Source organism: Trematomus bernacchii, unplaced genomic scaffold (genome assembly GCF_902827165.1).
Source record: "Trematomus bernacchii unplaced genomic scaffold, fTreBer1.1, whole genome shotgun sequence".
NCBI classification, from domain to species: Eukaryota; Metazoa; Chordata; class Actinopteri; order Perciformes; family Nototheniidae; genus Trematomus; species Trematomus bernacchii.
In genome coordinates this window covers 6,980,715-6,997,744 of record NW_022988050.1, presented here as the reverse complement: position 1 = coordinate 6,997,744, position 17,030 = coordinate 6,980,715, and the positions used below count along the sequence as shown (strand labels likewise).

Genomic DNA, 17,030 nt, shown 5'->3' with positions numbered 1-17,030 from the left:
CTGTCAGTGTGCATAGGAAAATGAGCATTAACATAGACATGTTAGAATTTCTACCCTTTAGATTTTCATTCTAATATCACCAACTCTCTATGGTGTAAAATTATCTGGTTTTAGTTGTCATAATTTACTTTTGTGTCACGTAACGTTGAACCTGTTGTGAAAAAAAACAGCTAATTTCAAGCTACCTGTGTTGCGACATGTATATTACCTTAGTTTTTTCTCTTTTTGTCTGAATATAAAGATTGCCAACAGTCAAACATGTATCAACAGTCAAACGTGTATCAATATAATTAAATATAAATGTCTTTAGTTGACGTCACATCCGTCGTAAACAACAACAGGGAAATGGAAAGAGAAGTCCCGAGGTGCAAAATGCAACGGTCACGCTAACTACATTAAAAGTGATTTCTAATTTTCTACGCTACAAAATCAGGATTATTATGAAATAGTTGTTATTCTACCAAGGCGACAGTGAGTCTATCTTATGTGTTTACACCGCTGATCTATGTTTCACACGAGTAAGCTGCAAAGCTAGTGGCTGCTAGCTAGCTGTCTCGCCATCACGCTATATGTCTAGCTATATTGTGTCGCGTTAACTTATTATGTTTAGCTATTTACAGTCTATGTTTTAACATACGTTCTTATAGCTAGCAATGGAGGGCTCTAAGTCGTCCAGCACAACCATGCAGGTCAGCTTCGTGTGTCAGCGGTGCTGTCAGCCGCTGAAACTGGACACATCCTTCAATGTCCTCGATCGGGTCACAATCCAGGAACTTATTGGTATGTTAACCAGGGATAATAGATATTCGGTGCCTTAAAATGTACGTGTGATCAATTGCACATGTAATCCTGCCTGTCTCCTCCTAAGCTCCGGTAGTCACAGTGACCCCCAGCAAACAGGCTGACAACACTGATGGGAAAACAGCACCAGAGGTAGGTACAGCAGATTGTATTCAGTAGCCTGCAATGGTAAAATGTTGATTGTATACATCACAACATAACACTGTATTTTATATATATATATATATATATATATATATGTATTTTTTATTGCAAATTACTGGCATTGCCACTACGTATATCCAATATATATGAAAGTTATGCAATTGAACTATTTTAGGACTGAGATAACTTACTGATGAGATTCATGTTGCTAATTTAGTGGAAAGTACTCTTTTTTTGCTCAAGAAGCATGTTGAGTCCGAATTACATTTTCCTTTCAGGAGACCTTTGCAGAAAACAAGCAAGATGGTGTGTCAAGGAAATACATCCCACCTGCAAGGTGAGTCTTTTCATTCAAGTAATTGAAATAAATACTGATTAAATCTTTATCTCTTAGTTGATTTGTTTCTCTGTCAAATGAGGGGTGCTACAAAGTTAACCATACTGCTGAAAACTCTACAGGATGATGTCCACAGAGAGCGCCAACAGCTTCACACTGATAGGAGAAGCATCTGATGGGGGTACCATGGAAAATCTCAGTCGTAGGCTGAAGGTAAACCATACTTTCATGCTACTATAAAGAAGGAACGTTTTATTAGGACAGTTTACTCTGATCATGTTATGGTCGCAAACATGTCAGAAGCATGGGCTGTTGACAAAGTATATGTTAGGGTAAAAGTGTGGATGTCTCTGATCCTATCCCACCCAGGTGACCAGTGACCTGTTTGACATCATGTCAGGCCAGACAGACGTGGACCACCCGCTGTGTGAGGAATGTACCGACACCCTGCTGGACCACCTGGACACGCAGCTCAACATCACAGAGAACGAATGCCAGAATTACAAGTGAGCTGCTCAACCACAAAGTAACATTTGTGTATCAGTTTTCACACAAAAAGATTATTAAGAGAGGAAAAATGCTGACATGGTTGCTACCTACAAATATGGATAATACAAAAAAACACTAAAAGTGCTAATTCCATTTGTCTGTTTAAATGCAGTATAGTAACAAACTGTATGTGAACATATTTTTAGGCAGTGCCTGGAGCTGCTGTCACACCTGCAGGTGGAGGGGGAGGAGACCCTGCTGGCGGATCTGCATCAGCTGAAGGGGCAGGAGGAGGCTCTGGTCCAGGAGCTGGAGACAGTGGAGGAGCAGAGGGCTGCGGTGGCCCAGGACCTGACCCAGAGCAGGGTCCACTCCCAGCAGCTAGACACGGAGGAGCTTCAGTGAGTGTGACCCTAGACTGTGTGTGTGCTATTTGCCAAATGAGACAACAGCTAACAGCTCTTTGTGCTCAAAGGTACCAGAAGGAGTACAGCGAGTTCAAACGGCAGCAGCTGGAGCTGGATGATGAGCTGAAGAGCGTTGACAACCAGATGCGTTACTGCCAGATTCAGCTAGATCGCCTGAAAAAGACAAATGTCTTCAATGCCACATTTCACATCTGGTAAAAACACATGCAAATTATGTTGTATCTGTTTAAAAAAAAAAAAAAGTTTTGCTGTCAACCCATCAACGATGACTTGGCCAATATTTGTATAAAAAGCCTCCGGGACAAACATGAATCGATGCCCATTCACTGAGAATCTTAATTTATTTTTGTGTTCTTATCCAGGCACAGCGGACAGTTTGGTACAATCAACAACTTCCGTCTGGGTCGACTCCCCAGCGTCCCGGTGGAGTGGAACGAGATCAACGCAGCCTGGGGGCAGACGGTGCTGCTGCTGCATGCGCTGGCCAACAAAATGGGGCTGCGCTTCCAGAGGTACCCACATTACAATGTGCTTGCACTGAGATAATATTTAGTTTGTCTTTTGCTATCTTACAAATTTACTCTATCCCTTTAATTAGTGCTATTTGTTTAATTCAATCCTATATTAATTTATGGGTCTGGTTCAATGTATGTGAGCAGATGGTTTTGATTTACATTATTAGGCTCAGCTTTATGTTGCCTAACAATTCTTGGATCTAGTAAGATTTATTACAAATATTCTGCAAGTCTAAAGCAAAATGTATCTCAAACTACGCTTCTCTCTTCAGATATCGTCTTGTCCCTTACGGAAACCACTCATACTTAGAGTCCCTGTCAGACAAGTCCAAGGTAATTCAAACGGTCTTTACAATCCCAGCCCTCCTGTGATTATTAAACACTATCCTCCAGGCTCTAATCCTGCCCTTTCTCTCTGTCCGGTGTCTGTCCAGGAACTTCCTCTGTACTGCTCGGGGGGCCTGAGGTTCTTCTGGGACAACAAATTTGACCACGCCATGGTGGCCTTCCTGGACTGTGTCCAGCAGTTCAAAGAGGAGGTGGAGAAAGGAGACACTGGCTTCTGCCTTCCATACAGGTAAGACACCTGCAGCACAATGTGATCATTTGAATCTGGCGTTATTGCCGCATTATTAGATGGGCTGTAAATATTGATGAAGTTTGAAAGCAAATTCAAAACCATTACGTTGATTTATTTCTAGAGGAGCTCAAGAATTGTATTCATCAATTGTCCCATTGCGGAAATAAAAGGACATTTGGCTCCATAAACGTTTGAATTATTAAAGCATTGCCACACAGTGTGTACCTCAGGCTTTGTACCACAGACTTTGATGTGATAATAAAGTTAGAGGTATTTTTCAAGAATTGTATCTATATGATGTCATATTATTATTTTGACACAAGACCTTGCGTGATGAATGACATTGACGTTTTGTCTCAGGATGGATGTGGAGAAGGGTAAGATCGAGGACACGGGTGGCAGCGGCGGCTCTTACTCCATCAAAACCCAGTTCAACTCTGAGGAGCAGTGGACCAAGGCGCTCAAGTTTATGCTCACCAACCTGAAGTGGGGACTGGCCTGGGTCACCTCGCAGTTCTACAACAGATGAGACTTCTGGACAATGCTTTGTGATTTATAGTCCTAGTTTCCTCTGATGAATGGATTACGTGTGAATATTATTACTTGGCCAAAGGAAAAGCAATGGTTGTGTCGCAGGATTTTCAGTACAAACCTTCGTTGGAGCAATTCTAGATCTTCAGTCCAGATTGTCTGTGTTTTTACATTTTACAAAAGAAGTGATAATTTGCTGCAGAGTGGGATGTGGAAGCAGAATGAGATAACAACCTGTGCGTCTTTTAGTCCACTTTCATCATCTGCTTCACTAATTAATATCTTCGAAGAGCTGACAATGCATTAAAACATCTTCACACTTCTGCAGGCTAGAATGTAATTTAAAAGAAATCTTCGCCAAATTGACTTCTAACCACTTTATCAAGTTCAAGGATTCCTTGCTCTCCTGTTGCACTGCACACCTTTACATCACTGTGTAACCTCCACAGTGATTACATGTGTTCTTGTCCTTATAACATAAGCTGTAAAAGTGTGCTGTGATAATGAAGTTCAAGGTTGAATTTTTAATATATTAACACTGTTTAGTATTCAACAAGAACGTCAGTATTTCTTTAACCTCGAATGCAATTGTCATGTTTGCCAGTTACATACATACGTTGCAGGTAAACTGTTGTATTTAGAGGCTCACTGATACGGCTTCTTTGTGATCATACTCTGCACCATCACATCCATTTGTCCGTTTTAGATATGATGGATGCATGTAATGGTGGAATTTTAGTTAATAAAAAGTTTCATGCTGTAAAATTGGTGTCGAGTTTCTTATAAATTCAAAGTATTTTATAAATGAACAGAGAAAATTTAACACAGATAGAAAACACAGCAGTGTACTCTCTTGTTTAACTACAATACATGTACATTATTTCCCCATTGATTTCCCCAAATCAAGGTTAAGACACCACAGAGTTAACCAAATGTGTTTTTAATGGTTTCATAATTATTTCTGTTGAACTCTCATCACAACACTCACTCAGTCAGCCCCCCTATAAGCCTAACACAAACATTACAGGGGGTCATTTAGTCTTTCATGGAAAAATATGGACTCAATTAAAATAATAAGCTGACTTCCAGTTATCCAGTAAAATATTTAAATAGGTCAAAACCAGTTACTCTTCCCAGAATCAGCACTCTCCTGTATCATTTAATTGATGAACGTCTAATGGTGTCATTTCCATAAGGCAGGCTTTTGACTTCGCTCAGTCATTCCTTAAAGTCCCAGGTTCCAACCTATAGGGATATATATATTTGTAGCTGATCACTTATGATAGATTTCAAGCAGAATGGAATAACATTTCATAATTATTTTTCTTCTAAATCCTCCAGAGTACAGGCAATTTTCCAAGCTTCACAGCCTGTCAGTTGTGCAATTTTCTGGGTGCTTTTACTATTTATCGTGTAAAAACCCCTTGAAATGAACCAACGTTTTTGTTAGTGCATGCATATAGGCAAATCTTTGGGTTCCACTGAGCCCACAGCCACAGACTGGCCCTTCAGTTTTAGCACTTGTATGATGGTGGTGGGCAAACTTACTACCACATCATCCATTATTTTGGTTCCATTTACACTTTTACATCTTACATCCCATCATGCTCTTTGCCCTCTCACAATCAAGAGAGCAAAGAGGACATGCATCAAGAGTGTAACGTCTCTGTGTGGCTTTGTCCTCACTGGGTTTTTTTCAGCTTGCTTCAGTTGGAGGCACTGCTGCTGTAGCAGCCGGAGGTGGAGGGCAGGGGGGGGGCCTGAGGAGCGCTGCTGGCCAGGGCTTTTCTAATGTGTGGCAATAGGAAGGGGTCGCTGGCTAACTGCAGCACATCCACACGGTCCTCCTTGCGATAAGCCAGGCAACGTCGGATGAAGGCCTATGAAGGGAAAGATGTGGAATAAATTCTAAACTTAGATGCACTTTCTCTTTATTGGGCTAGAAAGAAAAATATCACATTCAAGAGGAAACATATGGTTTTAATGGACCTTTAAACCATTAAATGATACTGTTTGAATGTATAAAGGTAAAAGTGCCGTTAAAAGAAGTGAGCCCCTCACCTTTGCTTCTGTGGTCACCACAGGTTTGGGGGGGAACTGCACCTCAGTGGCTTTTAATATTGTGTTTTCTTGAAGAATATCCTGCTGCGACTGGTTATGACCGAAAGGCTGGAAAAAGAGATCAGGGGGACAGTTAGCAGACAGTTTAGTTGTGAGATTTAAAAAAATCCCTGTTGAAGAATGCAGGTTTGTGATTACCTTGCGTCCGTATAGGCTCTGGTAAAAGATGACCCCTAGGGACCAAACATCCACCTTGTTGGATATTTTGGGGGGCTCCTTCCCCACGACAAAGCACTCAGGAGGCAGGTACCTGTGAGACACAAGATCACAACATACGAGATTGAAAACGTGAAAAAGTTCTCTCTGAACAACTTTTCTGAACCAAGAGGTGAAGTGAATTCATTAGCAACATTTCATTCTGCGCCTCTACTGTGAAGCCATACTTGTTGCTTGGTTACTAAATGCAGGGTAATGTGTCTATGTACCAGTAGGTCCCGGCTCCCTGAGACGTCAGCTCCATGCCATCTGCAGAGTTGTAGCAGTCATCATCCATGACCTTAGACAGGCCGAAGTCAGTGATCTTGATCTCTCCACAGGCTGTGCCATTCACTAACAGGATGTTCCCTAAGAACAGAACAGAATAGTAAACAACAATAAAAAGCTTACACCTATGTGCAGAAATCTATCTTATTTACAACATTTTTCTTGTGCTATTAGGTTACCTTTTCATAAAGACAATATAATAAATCAAAACGGTGAGTATACCGGGCTTGAGGTCGTAGTGGATGATTGGCGGGCGGATCTGGTTGAGGTACTTGAGGGCGTTGACGATCTGCATGACGACAGAGCGGCCCTCCTTCTCAGGCATCAGCTTATTCTGCTTCAAGTAGAAGTCCAGGTCATTGCCTTCACAGTACTCCAGCACTGTGCAGAACCTGCAGAGGGAATCCAACGGATCATTCGTCAAACTTGGTAGCTACGTAGTTATTTACACAAGCAGCAGTAATGGAGCACATTATCATTCGTTTTGGAAATAAAAACAATTGAGTTGAAACGTGTTATAAAGGACGTGCAGATTCAGTAGAGACATCTATCCAGAAAACCCCTTTCCTATTTTCATTTTATACATTTCATTCTAAAAAATATATATTATAGTTGCTTAAAAGAGTTTCCTTTTAACAATATATGTATATATATGTGAAGCACTTATGTGACACACTTGGTATATTTGCACACCTTTAGGAATTTAACATAGCAATATGAACTTACGAGCCTGTGTCGAGTGAGAAATAGTCGTAGAGTTTGACGATTCTCGGGTGGTCAAGTTCTTTGTGGATTCTGTATTCTCTACAGGCGTGTCTGAAAAGACATAAAACATTTAGTCATTTTTTTTAAAAGCTCACAAATAACAGCATTCAGAAACGAAGAGAAGGCAAATTAAACGGAGCTTCAGACTCACTTGTGGTAGTTTTGCTTCTTCTCCTCCCTCCAGTTCTTGTTGAGTTGATGGACTTTAATGGCCACATACCTTTGCTCTGTCATATCGAAAGCCTGCAAAAACATTACACAAGATCAGAAGCCTACTATAACAAGATAGTTGCATTCAACACTGTATGGCGTTGCAAGTTTAACTACAATATCTCACTTCCATTATTCAAAAAGACCCAACAAGTTAAAAAGATTATAATATGGTCTGTTAAAGAATGTAAGTGGTGCTTACCTTGAATACTTCACTAAAGCCACCTCTTCCAAGTAAATGTAATAGCAGATATCGGTCATTCAGCGTGGGCTGGTCTTTAAATCTGCAGAAAAATACCTTCTTAAAGCTTTTTGGGAAATGTGTTTCTATAGGATGAAAGCACACTGAAGGACTTGTGATACATATGTTTAACAGATATGAAACGTACTGCGAGTTGTCCTCGTTAAGGATTCTCTTCAGCTCCCGAATGTGCACGTTTCTCACTCGCTCCAACTGTTCCAGCTCAGTCTGGATCTCCGCTTCTTCCTGCAAACAACCACACAAAACCTATCATCGACCACAACCCTCCATAAACAGGAAAAGGTAGAAGTTGTAATTTATCTCTAGATTAGTAATGTAGCAAGAGGTCCAACAAAAATATCCAAAAACAATAAAAACAAATCTGCTTTAAGTGGCGAGTGGTACCTTTTTTAGATGGCCAATTCGTAGTTTGAAAATCTCCTCTTGCTCATGATATTCAGCCAGTGACAACCTGTGTGGAATAAAATGGAAACCAAGTGTTGATAACCAGGACAGCTGGTAAGTAATAACTACTTTAAAGTTAAATACAAAGAAACACAAAGCTGTCCTATTAAGGCTTTTCACAGATCAGTACAAGTCTGATTCAATAGTTGGTAAATGGGGAAAAGGAAAAGAAAAGAATCTTACGCTTCACTCTCCTGGCCGTTATTCCTACTCTTCCGTTTGTTCTGTTCCAGGCTGGGTGGAGGGGTCTGAGCCATGGAGGGAGGTTTCCTTTTCCCCAGCAGCTTCCTCTGCCTCTCGATGTCCTCCCGCTGAGAGTTCACTCGCTCCTGCTGCCTATAAACATGCAAGAACAATGTAGTGTGAACACTCTGGCACGCAGTATGGATAACATGCAAATATGTTAGTGCCTATCTGCATGCTGACTTGATGAGGTTCTGGAAAGCAAATCCATCGGTCCACTGCTCGGTGAAGGAGGCTCCGTGCCGCACTGTGGTGAAATGGCCCAGACGCAGACGGTCCTGCATGCTCTTGTCCCTGCAAGCCATCTTCTCCTGCTTTGACTACGAAAAAGAAAAAAGATATCACTTTAAAATGGCTCATTTCGGACGATGTAAACAACCAAAAATATTCAACAGAGCCCAAAAATACTTTTTTTTTGGTACTTATTTTGGACAAAATTGGTTCCCATTTGTTGAATAACTTAACAAAGCGGTTTCCTTCAAGTTAACATATTTGTCAAAAAGCATATGCGCACCCACCTTCTCGATCATGAGCTTTTTGCTCATTGTCACACACTTGTTGAGCCGTTCTTTGTAGCGCTCCAGCATCTTCTGCTGCTCGTCCACCTGCCGCCTCAGGTCACAGTTAGCCTGCCCAAACACACATAATCAGTGTGACATTTTGTTTCTCATTACAAACAAGATATCAAGGCTGTTTTGCTCTTAAAGTGACAGGATGCAACAACTCTCAGAGTGTCAGATGATTTGCTGACATTTCCACCAGATTTGATTTGAGCAATAATGGCATTTGAAAGTTAGCAAGAAGGTGTTGTGACATGTGACAACACGTTTTTCTGGATTGTGAGATGATTATCAAGGACAATTGAGAATAGTTTTTTATTTAGACATCCTTGACTGTGGTGTTAATCATTATTATTAGTTGTTGTTAAATTGTGGCATTTCAGTACAAGATTTCGTCAGGAATAAAATGATAACTACTCTTTCAGATGTTCCAATTGCTCCAGAATAAGTGTAGCTCATGAATGTTTGAGACAGATTTCCTTATCTTACCCTCAGCAGGTCGTCTATCCTCCCCTCTTTCTTCTCCAGATCAGAGTTCTTGTTCTTCTCCAGTGCGGTCAGTTTCAGCAGCGTCAGATCTGACTGGAGAACAACAACAAGACAACAATAAAGATCTCATCCCACTCAAATTATGAAGACATCCCTTGGGTCAGTTAGTAAGAAAATACACCATCACTTTGAAATGAGCTGTTTTAGATGGGTATTACAAATATTGACTTTAAATTAGGTCAATTATATTAATAGTTGTTGTTTTTGTCCGCACAAACACCTTCAATCTTAGCTCTAATAACTCTCCAGACCTAGAGTCAGTTTTATTATGGCCATTGGACCTGGAGTGACCTGCAGGATAGACTTAAACTAGATTCTGATTTTGCTGATAAAAAACATTACATATACTAATACACATTTTGACCTGTCTTCCTTGTGTGTGTTATTCACTCAACCTATTCTGTTTATGCTTGGAGATTGAGGCCTTCTTGGCCAGATCACCATTGTAAAAAAGATGTTATCCTTATTGTTTTTTATCTGATTAAATACAAGTTAAATTAAGTAACTTTTCAGATGACAACGTGTGGGTTTCAGCACCTTTTACATTTTCAATTTTTGCACTTGCATTTCGTCTCTTTATTCTTTCTAATTCTTTTGATTCTAAAAAGTTAGGTATGAGGTTGTATCATATCTACGAGTATCTACAAATGATCTCTCAGTGCAAAAACAGCTGAAGGACAAATTCACCGGTTCATGTAAGAAGTCAATGTGAAAAGGTAGAGCCAGATTTAAAGGCAACTACCATTCATAACCAAAGCAAAGTGCTATCAAAATATAAAATGAGAATATACTTGTGAAATGATAAAAGTTGGTGTTAAGTTGGGGTCAGTCAGTCAGTTACCTGGATGGCTTTGTGTGAGAAGGAGCGTGAGGGGGCTGTCTTCACTGAGCAGCACGATGAAGAGTCTGTGTGGGCCGAGCCTGTGGACGAAGGACTGCCCTGCTGGAACTGTATTCCAGAGAGACAGAGAAACAGAAAGGTAAGGGATACACAGGGGGTTTAACACAACTGTTATATAATGAAGACAGCATAGGGAGATTATAAAATAGCTGTAAGGGATACAAAGAAAAATAATTAAAAGTGTAGCTGATAGAAGGGGAGAGAGTTTAAACTTCACATGTAAAAATCATCAAGTAATTATGCTACATTCCAATACATTAAGAATAGATAAAGAAAAGCAATTTTGCTCCTATCACTCTTTTGCCGAGTATTTTTAAAGGCTGTTAAAATGTAAGTAGTGACCAAGGTTTTGTATTTGTGATGAGGAATGAATGAAAACGGTGGGGATCCAAGTTGAATGATTACATCCTCTTCAACAACTACTCCAAATTCAAAAGCGCATGCAACATAAATATATACATTGTTCTCCTGTACAGCTTCCTGCCTTACATACCAGCTCATTGTGTCAAACACACATTTAAACCAACACCTGAAAACACGAAACGCTGATTTTAATTTAAAGGGGACCTATCATGCAAAATGCACTTTTGTACGTCCTTTATACATGAATATGTGTCCCCGGTGTTCCAGGGAACTCACCAAGTGTCAGAAAACACAACCCTCTCTATTTTCCTCCATACCCAAATCTCTAAAAAAGGGGCTGCAACGGATCTGATAAAAACTGATCCAGATTTGAACACTGTCCTGACGTCAGGACAGTGGCGCTACAGCTATTGGGCCAACTCCACCAATCAGGAGGAGACAACCACGGCCATTGCCGTTCGAAAGCGCTGGAGACGCTGTAGTACATATGCCAGGCCTGTAGATGGTGCTGTTCTCACTGAATCTGCCCTTGCAAAAACAGAGCTAAAACATTTCAAATTGAGCAAAATGAGGCATGGCTAAAATGCATGATCTGTTTGGTAGTTTGAAAAAGAAAAAAGTATAAATATGCCTTATATAGGTATGGTCCTACACTATATTATTCAAATATAGCATGATAGGTCCACTTTAAAGTAAAAATAGGGGAAACTAAATCTTAAAAAATGCCCTGGGTAAAGGAATGTTTGATCACTTCCACTGGCTGAAAGCATCGAGATAAACAAAAAGCATGTCTATTAAATGGATTAGACTTTGGTAAAACAAAACAAAATCTGAGCGATTCATGCCCCGCCAACTCTATCCAAGAGGGTACCGATACTGGGAGAAAATAGACAAAGATCAAACAGCAGATGAATTTGACACTGGCTATAGACAACCCAACAGTAAACCAAGAGATGAAAGAGTGCTGAAGCAGTAGAGTGCTATGGAGATGGCTGCTGGTGCTCACCAGAGGGTTAGACAGTGAGTGCTGTGGAGAGGAGCGCACCAGCAGGGGGACGCCCCGCGCCGGGCTGGTGCCAGAGCCGCTGCTACAGGCAAACTGGACCCCGGGCAGAGGGTGAAAACAGACAGAAAGGAAGAAGACAGCGTTGTTATTTAGGAAGAATGGGATGTAGTAGTATTGGCACAGCTGGAGAGTGAGGTTGAGGACATCACAGGAAAGTTTGAGAGGCAACGATCGATGCACAGCAAAGTGACCTGAATGCAAAATCAACAGGACTGAGTACTCACCTCAAAATAGTCACTTATTTTTTGTCCTCTCCCTTTTCCTGCAAAAGAACAACAGAACATGTATAAGAAGCAAGAAAAGGTTATAATTTCCTGTATGTTTTTAAGCATTTTTGGGAAATAATAATAATAATATAATAAACATTATTTGTATGGTATCTTTCATGCAAAAAGCAGCCCAAAGTGCTTTACAGAAAACATAACAACAATATTAAAATAATATTAAAATAAATAAAGAACAAGATAAAAATTCCCTTGATGACTAACATTAATACATCATTGAATAGTATTTGCATACAAGAGTGTGTATTTACATTTTTTCCAAATTTGCAAAGATAAATATTTAGTTCCAAGAAGAAAATAGCAAATTGATGAAAGTGAAACAATGTGAGTGAAGTTCAGTTGTTTCTGTTGGGAAAGCGCACCTTTGGATATCTGTTAATAAGTAGGATGGTCTTACCCTGGCTGTTGTTGTCATAGACGTCTCCTTTTCTCTTCCTTCTTCTCTGGTCATTGGACTTCTTCTCTGGTGTCTAACACGAGTAGAAAAGTGCCAACATTAAGCCTTGCACCTTTAAGTTATACTGTCATCATTTTACTCTTGGCTTGCTAAATGGAAACATTTGACCACAATTCAATAAGATAAATTGCAAATTATTTCCAGTGCCATAAGAGTTTAAGGTATTGCTTTAGGGTGTTTATGTATGGTGTCTTTGGCCCTTATGATACATAAAACCATTTTGATGTGTTAAAAGCCTGTTGACGTATCCAAAGTGTTTTCCAGTTTTTTTCTAAATGAATACCTCACCTTCTTTTTTCCATGAGTAAGTGGGAGTAGTTAATGCATGAACAGATGAATCACACACACTGCACTATAGCCAATTGTTAGCATCCACCCCTGCATACACAATACGTTATCCCAGGAAGTATGGAGAAGGTCAAATGACTTGCAGATAAGTGCACAGTCACATGTCATTTTGATTGAATCTTTCCCCAACCCACCTCTAGCTCCCTGTCACTGAGTGATCCTGCGCTGCACAGTGACTGGTTGGATGATTCACTGTTGGCTGAACTCTGGAAAACAGAACACACACACACACATTAGACCTGATTGATTAGTCATGTGACGCTCTGGTGAGCAGATCGTTGTTAGGAAACTGGACATTAGACATAAGATATTGTTAAATGACCATTTCTAGGTGGCATCACATGAGGTTTGCTGAAATGCTCATGTAAGTTAACTGACAAATCAAAGTGAAGATTTCCACACATCCTCCTATCTGACAAATTATACTAACTGCCTCACCTATAATATGACTCACCTTTTTGGGTGTGTTTACAATCGTAACACAAATTACATCAGATTCAAGCCCTGTTTCACTGACGTGTGCACATTTATTTTACTTATGCTTTGGCCCTATTTTGTAAGGAAATGTAACACATTCATCGAACAGTTATAGTTTTAACATTGCTGTCACTAAGCTAAGCTTCTAAGCAAGGATGCTACAATGGGCGTATAATATACATTCCCCTGTAAATCTGCAAGTCTTGAGTTTACATCCACTTCAGTTGGTGTCATGCATGCATACCACTAATGGCCAGCTGCACAGATTGAAGAGAATGAGAAGAAACAGCAGGCACAGTGGTGCAGGCCAGCTGTCATTCTGCTGCACAAGGTCACAGAAAACAGCCAAGACATGTTCAGATTTTTTTCTCCTAATGTGGACACTAGACATGTTCATCATAGTGCCATGGAAATGTACTGTAGTCAGCATGCTAACATCCTAAATCATTGAAACTCTATGATAATGAGCAGGCCTAGCAATGCATTTCAGAGCACACAGGCCATAGCAGGAGTGATAGTGATTGCTTTCTAGGGTTGCCATTTTGTCAAACGCACACCCACACAGTAATACACAGTTCAGCAGCAGGGTTGCAGCATAGCACGCCGCCGATGCTGTGAGATTCAGCTGCGGTGCCATTTCAGTGTCACTAATCTCCACTGAAACAAAGAGCTGCTGGCCAGCTCCCATGTCAGCCAAGACAGAGCTCGTGTTGTTTAGCTTTCACTCAGGGAGACAGGATCATGCCACTGAGGTAAACTCCTGAACACAGAGCATCATTCAACACTGGAAATAGAGAAGACTTCCAAGCTTTTCTAAACTGGAGGACTAACAGAAGAGAGCTGACTGACTGCTCATGTTTGCAACACAAAACAACAGTGGGATTGTGGGATGTGTGCATAGGAGCTACTCTTTTGTAACTGTCTTTTTCTTTGGCAGGGATAAGAAGGAACCCTCATTTAAATGTATCAACAAGTAACAGTCATCTCCTATTACGTTGCATTTAAAGCATTACATCTGCATTAACAATCAGCACTTTGCCCAGACGATAATTTTGAGCATCAAACAAATATAATATACTATAAAGAGATGCTAACCTTTGCCACACCAAGACCAGTGAAGCGAGCCTCAAGCAGTTCCTGCCTGCGTGGGTCCAGACCTAAAGCCTGGCTGTGAAGTCCTTCCATCATGCCTAAAAAGAGAGACACAATGCATGGAAATGGGAGTTAGGTGGAGTAGCTATGTTGGGTTATTGTCAAACAAGTTAAAACAGCAGGAACCCAACAATCTAGTCAATCCTGAGGTCATGGAAGCCCGGGACTAGGTTGGATCCAAAATATTTGTACATCCAAGTGGGACAGTGTCAAATAAAGACAGAAAGCAAACTTGTTTTAAAGCTTCCTACCTTTGCTAAGAAACCAATTTTAAATAAAATAAGTTCAATTTTGTTCTGAGGAAGAAAGCACAAAGACAAATGTGATTTTCCTTCATTAAAGAACTTGTGAAATAACTTGAGCTAACAGACAAGGTCGACACCCAGCAGAACTTTGAACTGTTATGATAGGTGCTTTATGGTTAACTTTTGAGATAACTTAACCCTGGCAAAGAAGGTGAAAACTAATTCTGCCAGATTCTGGTAAGTGTGTGCCATGAAGGTATATTCTTTCAAGTGAAGTTTGTCTTTTCACTAGTTGTATCTGCAAAACTCCTACATGTTAAAAGGTTTAAATTATGTGTAAGGTGGATATTCAAAATGACAAACCATAAAAGCAAGTGAGTGGAAAATACTGGTGAGGAGGGTAATTCCCCACTGTCATAACATTCCTAATTTAAATTCAGGGAGACATTAAAGCAAAATTACCTAAAATAATCTTTAATATAGTTATCTTATGACCATATTAAAGAACCATATGGCAGGGCACGACTTCCCTTTGCCATATGGGAACTCCTCCCTGTCAGGGTATCCATCAACTAGCGATGGATTCATCATTTTATCATTATGACTGTCACTTAAAACAGAAGAGACAACCAGACAATATAAACATTATAGTTGTGCCAAGGAATTTAACATAAGAGAGCACATTTTTCCTTAAAAGCCTGCCAATTTGTATTACAAAATAGACAAGAATATGAAGCTTCATTTCAACTTTTATGACAAAGAACAACGTTCAACTCTAACTTTATTTAAAGAGGACAGTAGATGGAAAATCTCTCACAGTAATTGACTGACAGGAAGACGTTGACTTAGCAAGTTAACGTCAAATGCTATTATGCTTATGAAAATCTTGCGAACATTTTAAGAAAGGAAAGCGGCCATGCACTGTCGCATACTAGGAATCAATTAAAAGTTTAGTTTTGGTAAAAGCAGTTAGGCTAACTGGTTATACTAAATGATAGCTAATGCTACATGACATGTCATCTAAACTGGCTAGCGTTAAGTTATCTAGCGAGCTAACATTAGCTGCAAGTCTCACCTGGAGAAGCTCTCGCAGTTTTCACAGTCACTCACAGCCCTAGAGAGGATGTTGTCCGTCCATCCGGTGACAGCAAACTCCTTAACACTTCCCATGCATCTCAAATAAAGTTGTCCGGATTGAGTTATCCATTTATAGTTCTTTCTCATTCAGTGAAGACATTAGTCAGCTAAGCTAATGCTAGCTAAGGAGAGCGGTGTGGCTGGCTCTCGCCGGTGTCATCCGGACAGGAGGCCCTGATCCTCGGGGTTTCCTCGTCCGTCTTGGTGCCCTCGCACGGGCAGACCTGGAGCTGTCAACGCTCTGAAGCTTCTTGGCAAGTGTTGTCACATATCTGCTTCACTCGGTCTTTCTATTGTCATTATCCCGCGATGTAACGTTATACAGGGAGAAGTTCGGCCACCTTGTTAGAGTCCATCCTTGAAATGTTAATTAAAAATCCTTACCCCCTGCAGTAACACCGTACAGGGCTCCAGGGAGAGCTTTATGTGATGCTTTCCGTGCGCTTGTTTAACAGATAATGTAACTGCTGGTGAGAACAAACATGCAGCATATGGTAGGCAAGGCTGGTTATCCAATGGGCACTGTGCGAGGCCCCAGAGCTCCAGGGGCCCCAACAGTCCCAGGTTTTGACACATTTCGGATTTATATGTCAACTTTTAGCACTAGCCTGAAATGTAATGATGTTTCACGAGACTAATCACGCCAAATAAGAGGATGTGCCACTCCCTGATGAAATGTTTTGTTATTTGATATAATGGTCCCAAGGACAACATCTAAATACGAAGCTTTTCCAACACATTTATGCACCGGTCCTCGTCCATAAACAACCCAAGGGAGAGAAAACGCCACAAACGGCCATGTCACTAAATATAATTCAGAGTTTGTTCGTCTTTTTTGCCATCAACTCTAGCGTATGCGTAGTGCCTTATGTTGTTTGTGCCAACGTATAGCAGCAGGATCAGTGCGTCTCCAAACGGAGGGAGGCGATGCCTGTGCCATTTTACGCACGCCTCGCAGCACCGATAACTCAACCCAATTGACCTAATCTGCAAGTATACTGCTCCGTGTACGATGTATAATTCATCTTGGATAGTTCAGTTTGTATATTGGATTGTATTACATAACAGACAAGCACCAAAGTTATAGTTATGCGGTGTAAATCCAGGAGATGGCAGCAGAGCACTGCAGACAAAACGC

General features: G+C 40.6%; 2 protein-coding genes across 4 annotated transcripts; one reads left to right on the top strand and one right to left on the bottom strand.

The window, feature by feature from the left end:
* The first annotated feature begins 329 nt into the window (after positions 1 to 329).
* becn1 (beclin 1, autophagy related) lies at positions 330 to 4,590 on the top strand. 2 transcript variants are annotated; one of them, XM_034119363.1, is made up of 12 exons: positions 330 to 471; positions 648 to 780; positions 869 to 933; positions 1,224 to 1,282; positions 1,405 to 1,495; positions 1,652 to 1,788; positions 1,978 to 2,172; positions 2,247 to 2,393; positions 2,562 to 2,711; positions 2,987 to 3,047; positions 3,149 to 3,291; positions 3,655 to 4,590. In XM_034119363.1, the coding sequence occupies exons 2-12, from the start codon at positions 654 to 656 to the stop codon at positions 3,821 to 3,823; spliced, it is 1,344 nt and encodes a 447-aa protein (XP_033975254.1). In that variant the 5' UTR covers positions 330 to 471; positions 648 to 653; the 3' UTR covers positions 3,824 to 4,590. The 2 variants fall into 2 exon arrangements, with proteins under 2 accessions (XP_033975254.1, XP_033975256.1); XM_034119365.1 differs by having other exon boundaries at positions 331 to 401.
* Positions 4,591 to 4,746: 156 nt separating this feature from the next.
* LOC117473659 (serine/threonine-protein kinase tousled-like 2) lies at positions 4,747 to 16,367 on the bottom strand. 2 transcript variants are annotated; one of them, XM_034119361.1, is made up of 21 exons: positions 15,831 to 16,367; positions 14,454 to 14,548; positions 13,016 to 13,087; positions 12,474 to 12,546; positions 12,017 to 12,054; positions 11,733 to 11,825; positions 10,304 to 10,411; positions 9,403 to 9,495; positions 8,872 to 8,982; positions 8,537 to 8,673; positions 8,294 to 8,446; positions 8,051 to 8,117; positions 7,794 to 7,891; positions 7,607 to 7,688; positions 7,346 to 7,437; positions 7,156 to 7,245; positions 6,652 to 6,821; positions 6,372 to 6,510; positions 6,085 to 6,196; positions 5,887 to 5,994; positions 4,747 to 5,705 (listed from the first exon to the last, which is right to left on the bottom strand). In XM_034119361.1, exons 2-21 carry the CDS (start codon positions 14,544 to 14,546, stop codon positions 5,532 to 5,534), a joined length of 2,103 nt encoding a protein of 700 aa, XP_033975252.1. In that variant the 5' UTR covers positions 14,547 to 14,548; positions 15,831 to 16,367; the 3' UTR covers positions 4,747 to 5,531. The 2 variants fall into 2 exon arrangements, with proteins under 2 accessions (XP_033975252.1, XP_033975253.1); XM_034119362.1 differs by lacking the exon at positions 11,733 to 11,825 and having other exon boundaries at positions 15,831 to 16,364.
* Positions 16,368 to 17,030: the final 663 nt, after the last annotated feature.

Bases quoted from the DNA above. Each gene is read 5' to 3' on its own strand.
- becn1 (XM_034119363.1), top strand. From the start codon at position 654: ATGGAGGGCTCTAAGTCGTCCAGCACAACCATGCAGGTCAGCTTCGTG. The intron at 2,394-2,561 runs GTAAAAACACAT...GTTCTTATCCAG, and splicing joins AATGCCACATTTCACATCTG to GCACAGCGGACAGTTTGGTA. The intron at 3,048-3,148 runs GTAATTCAAACG...GTGTCTGTCCAG, and splicing joins CCCTGTCAGACAAGTCCAAG to GAACTTCCTCTGTACTGCTC.
- LOC117473659 (XM_034119361.1), bottom strand. From the start codon at position 14,546: ATGATGGAAGGACTTCACAGCCAGGCTTTAGGTCTGGACCCACGCAGG. The intron at 10,412-11,732 runs GTGAGCACCAGC...TCTGGAATACAG, and splicing joins ACTCACTGTCTAACCCTCTG to TTCCAGCAGGGCAGTCCTTC. The intron at 8,983-9,402 runs GTAAGATAAGGA...GTGTTTGGGCAG, and splicing joins GGATAGACGACCTGCTGAGG to GCTAACTGTGACCTGAGGCG.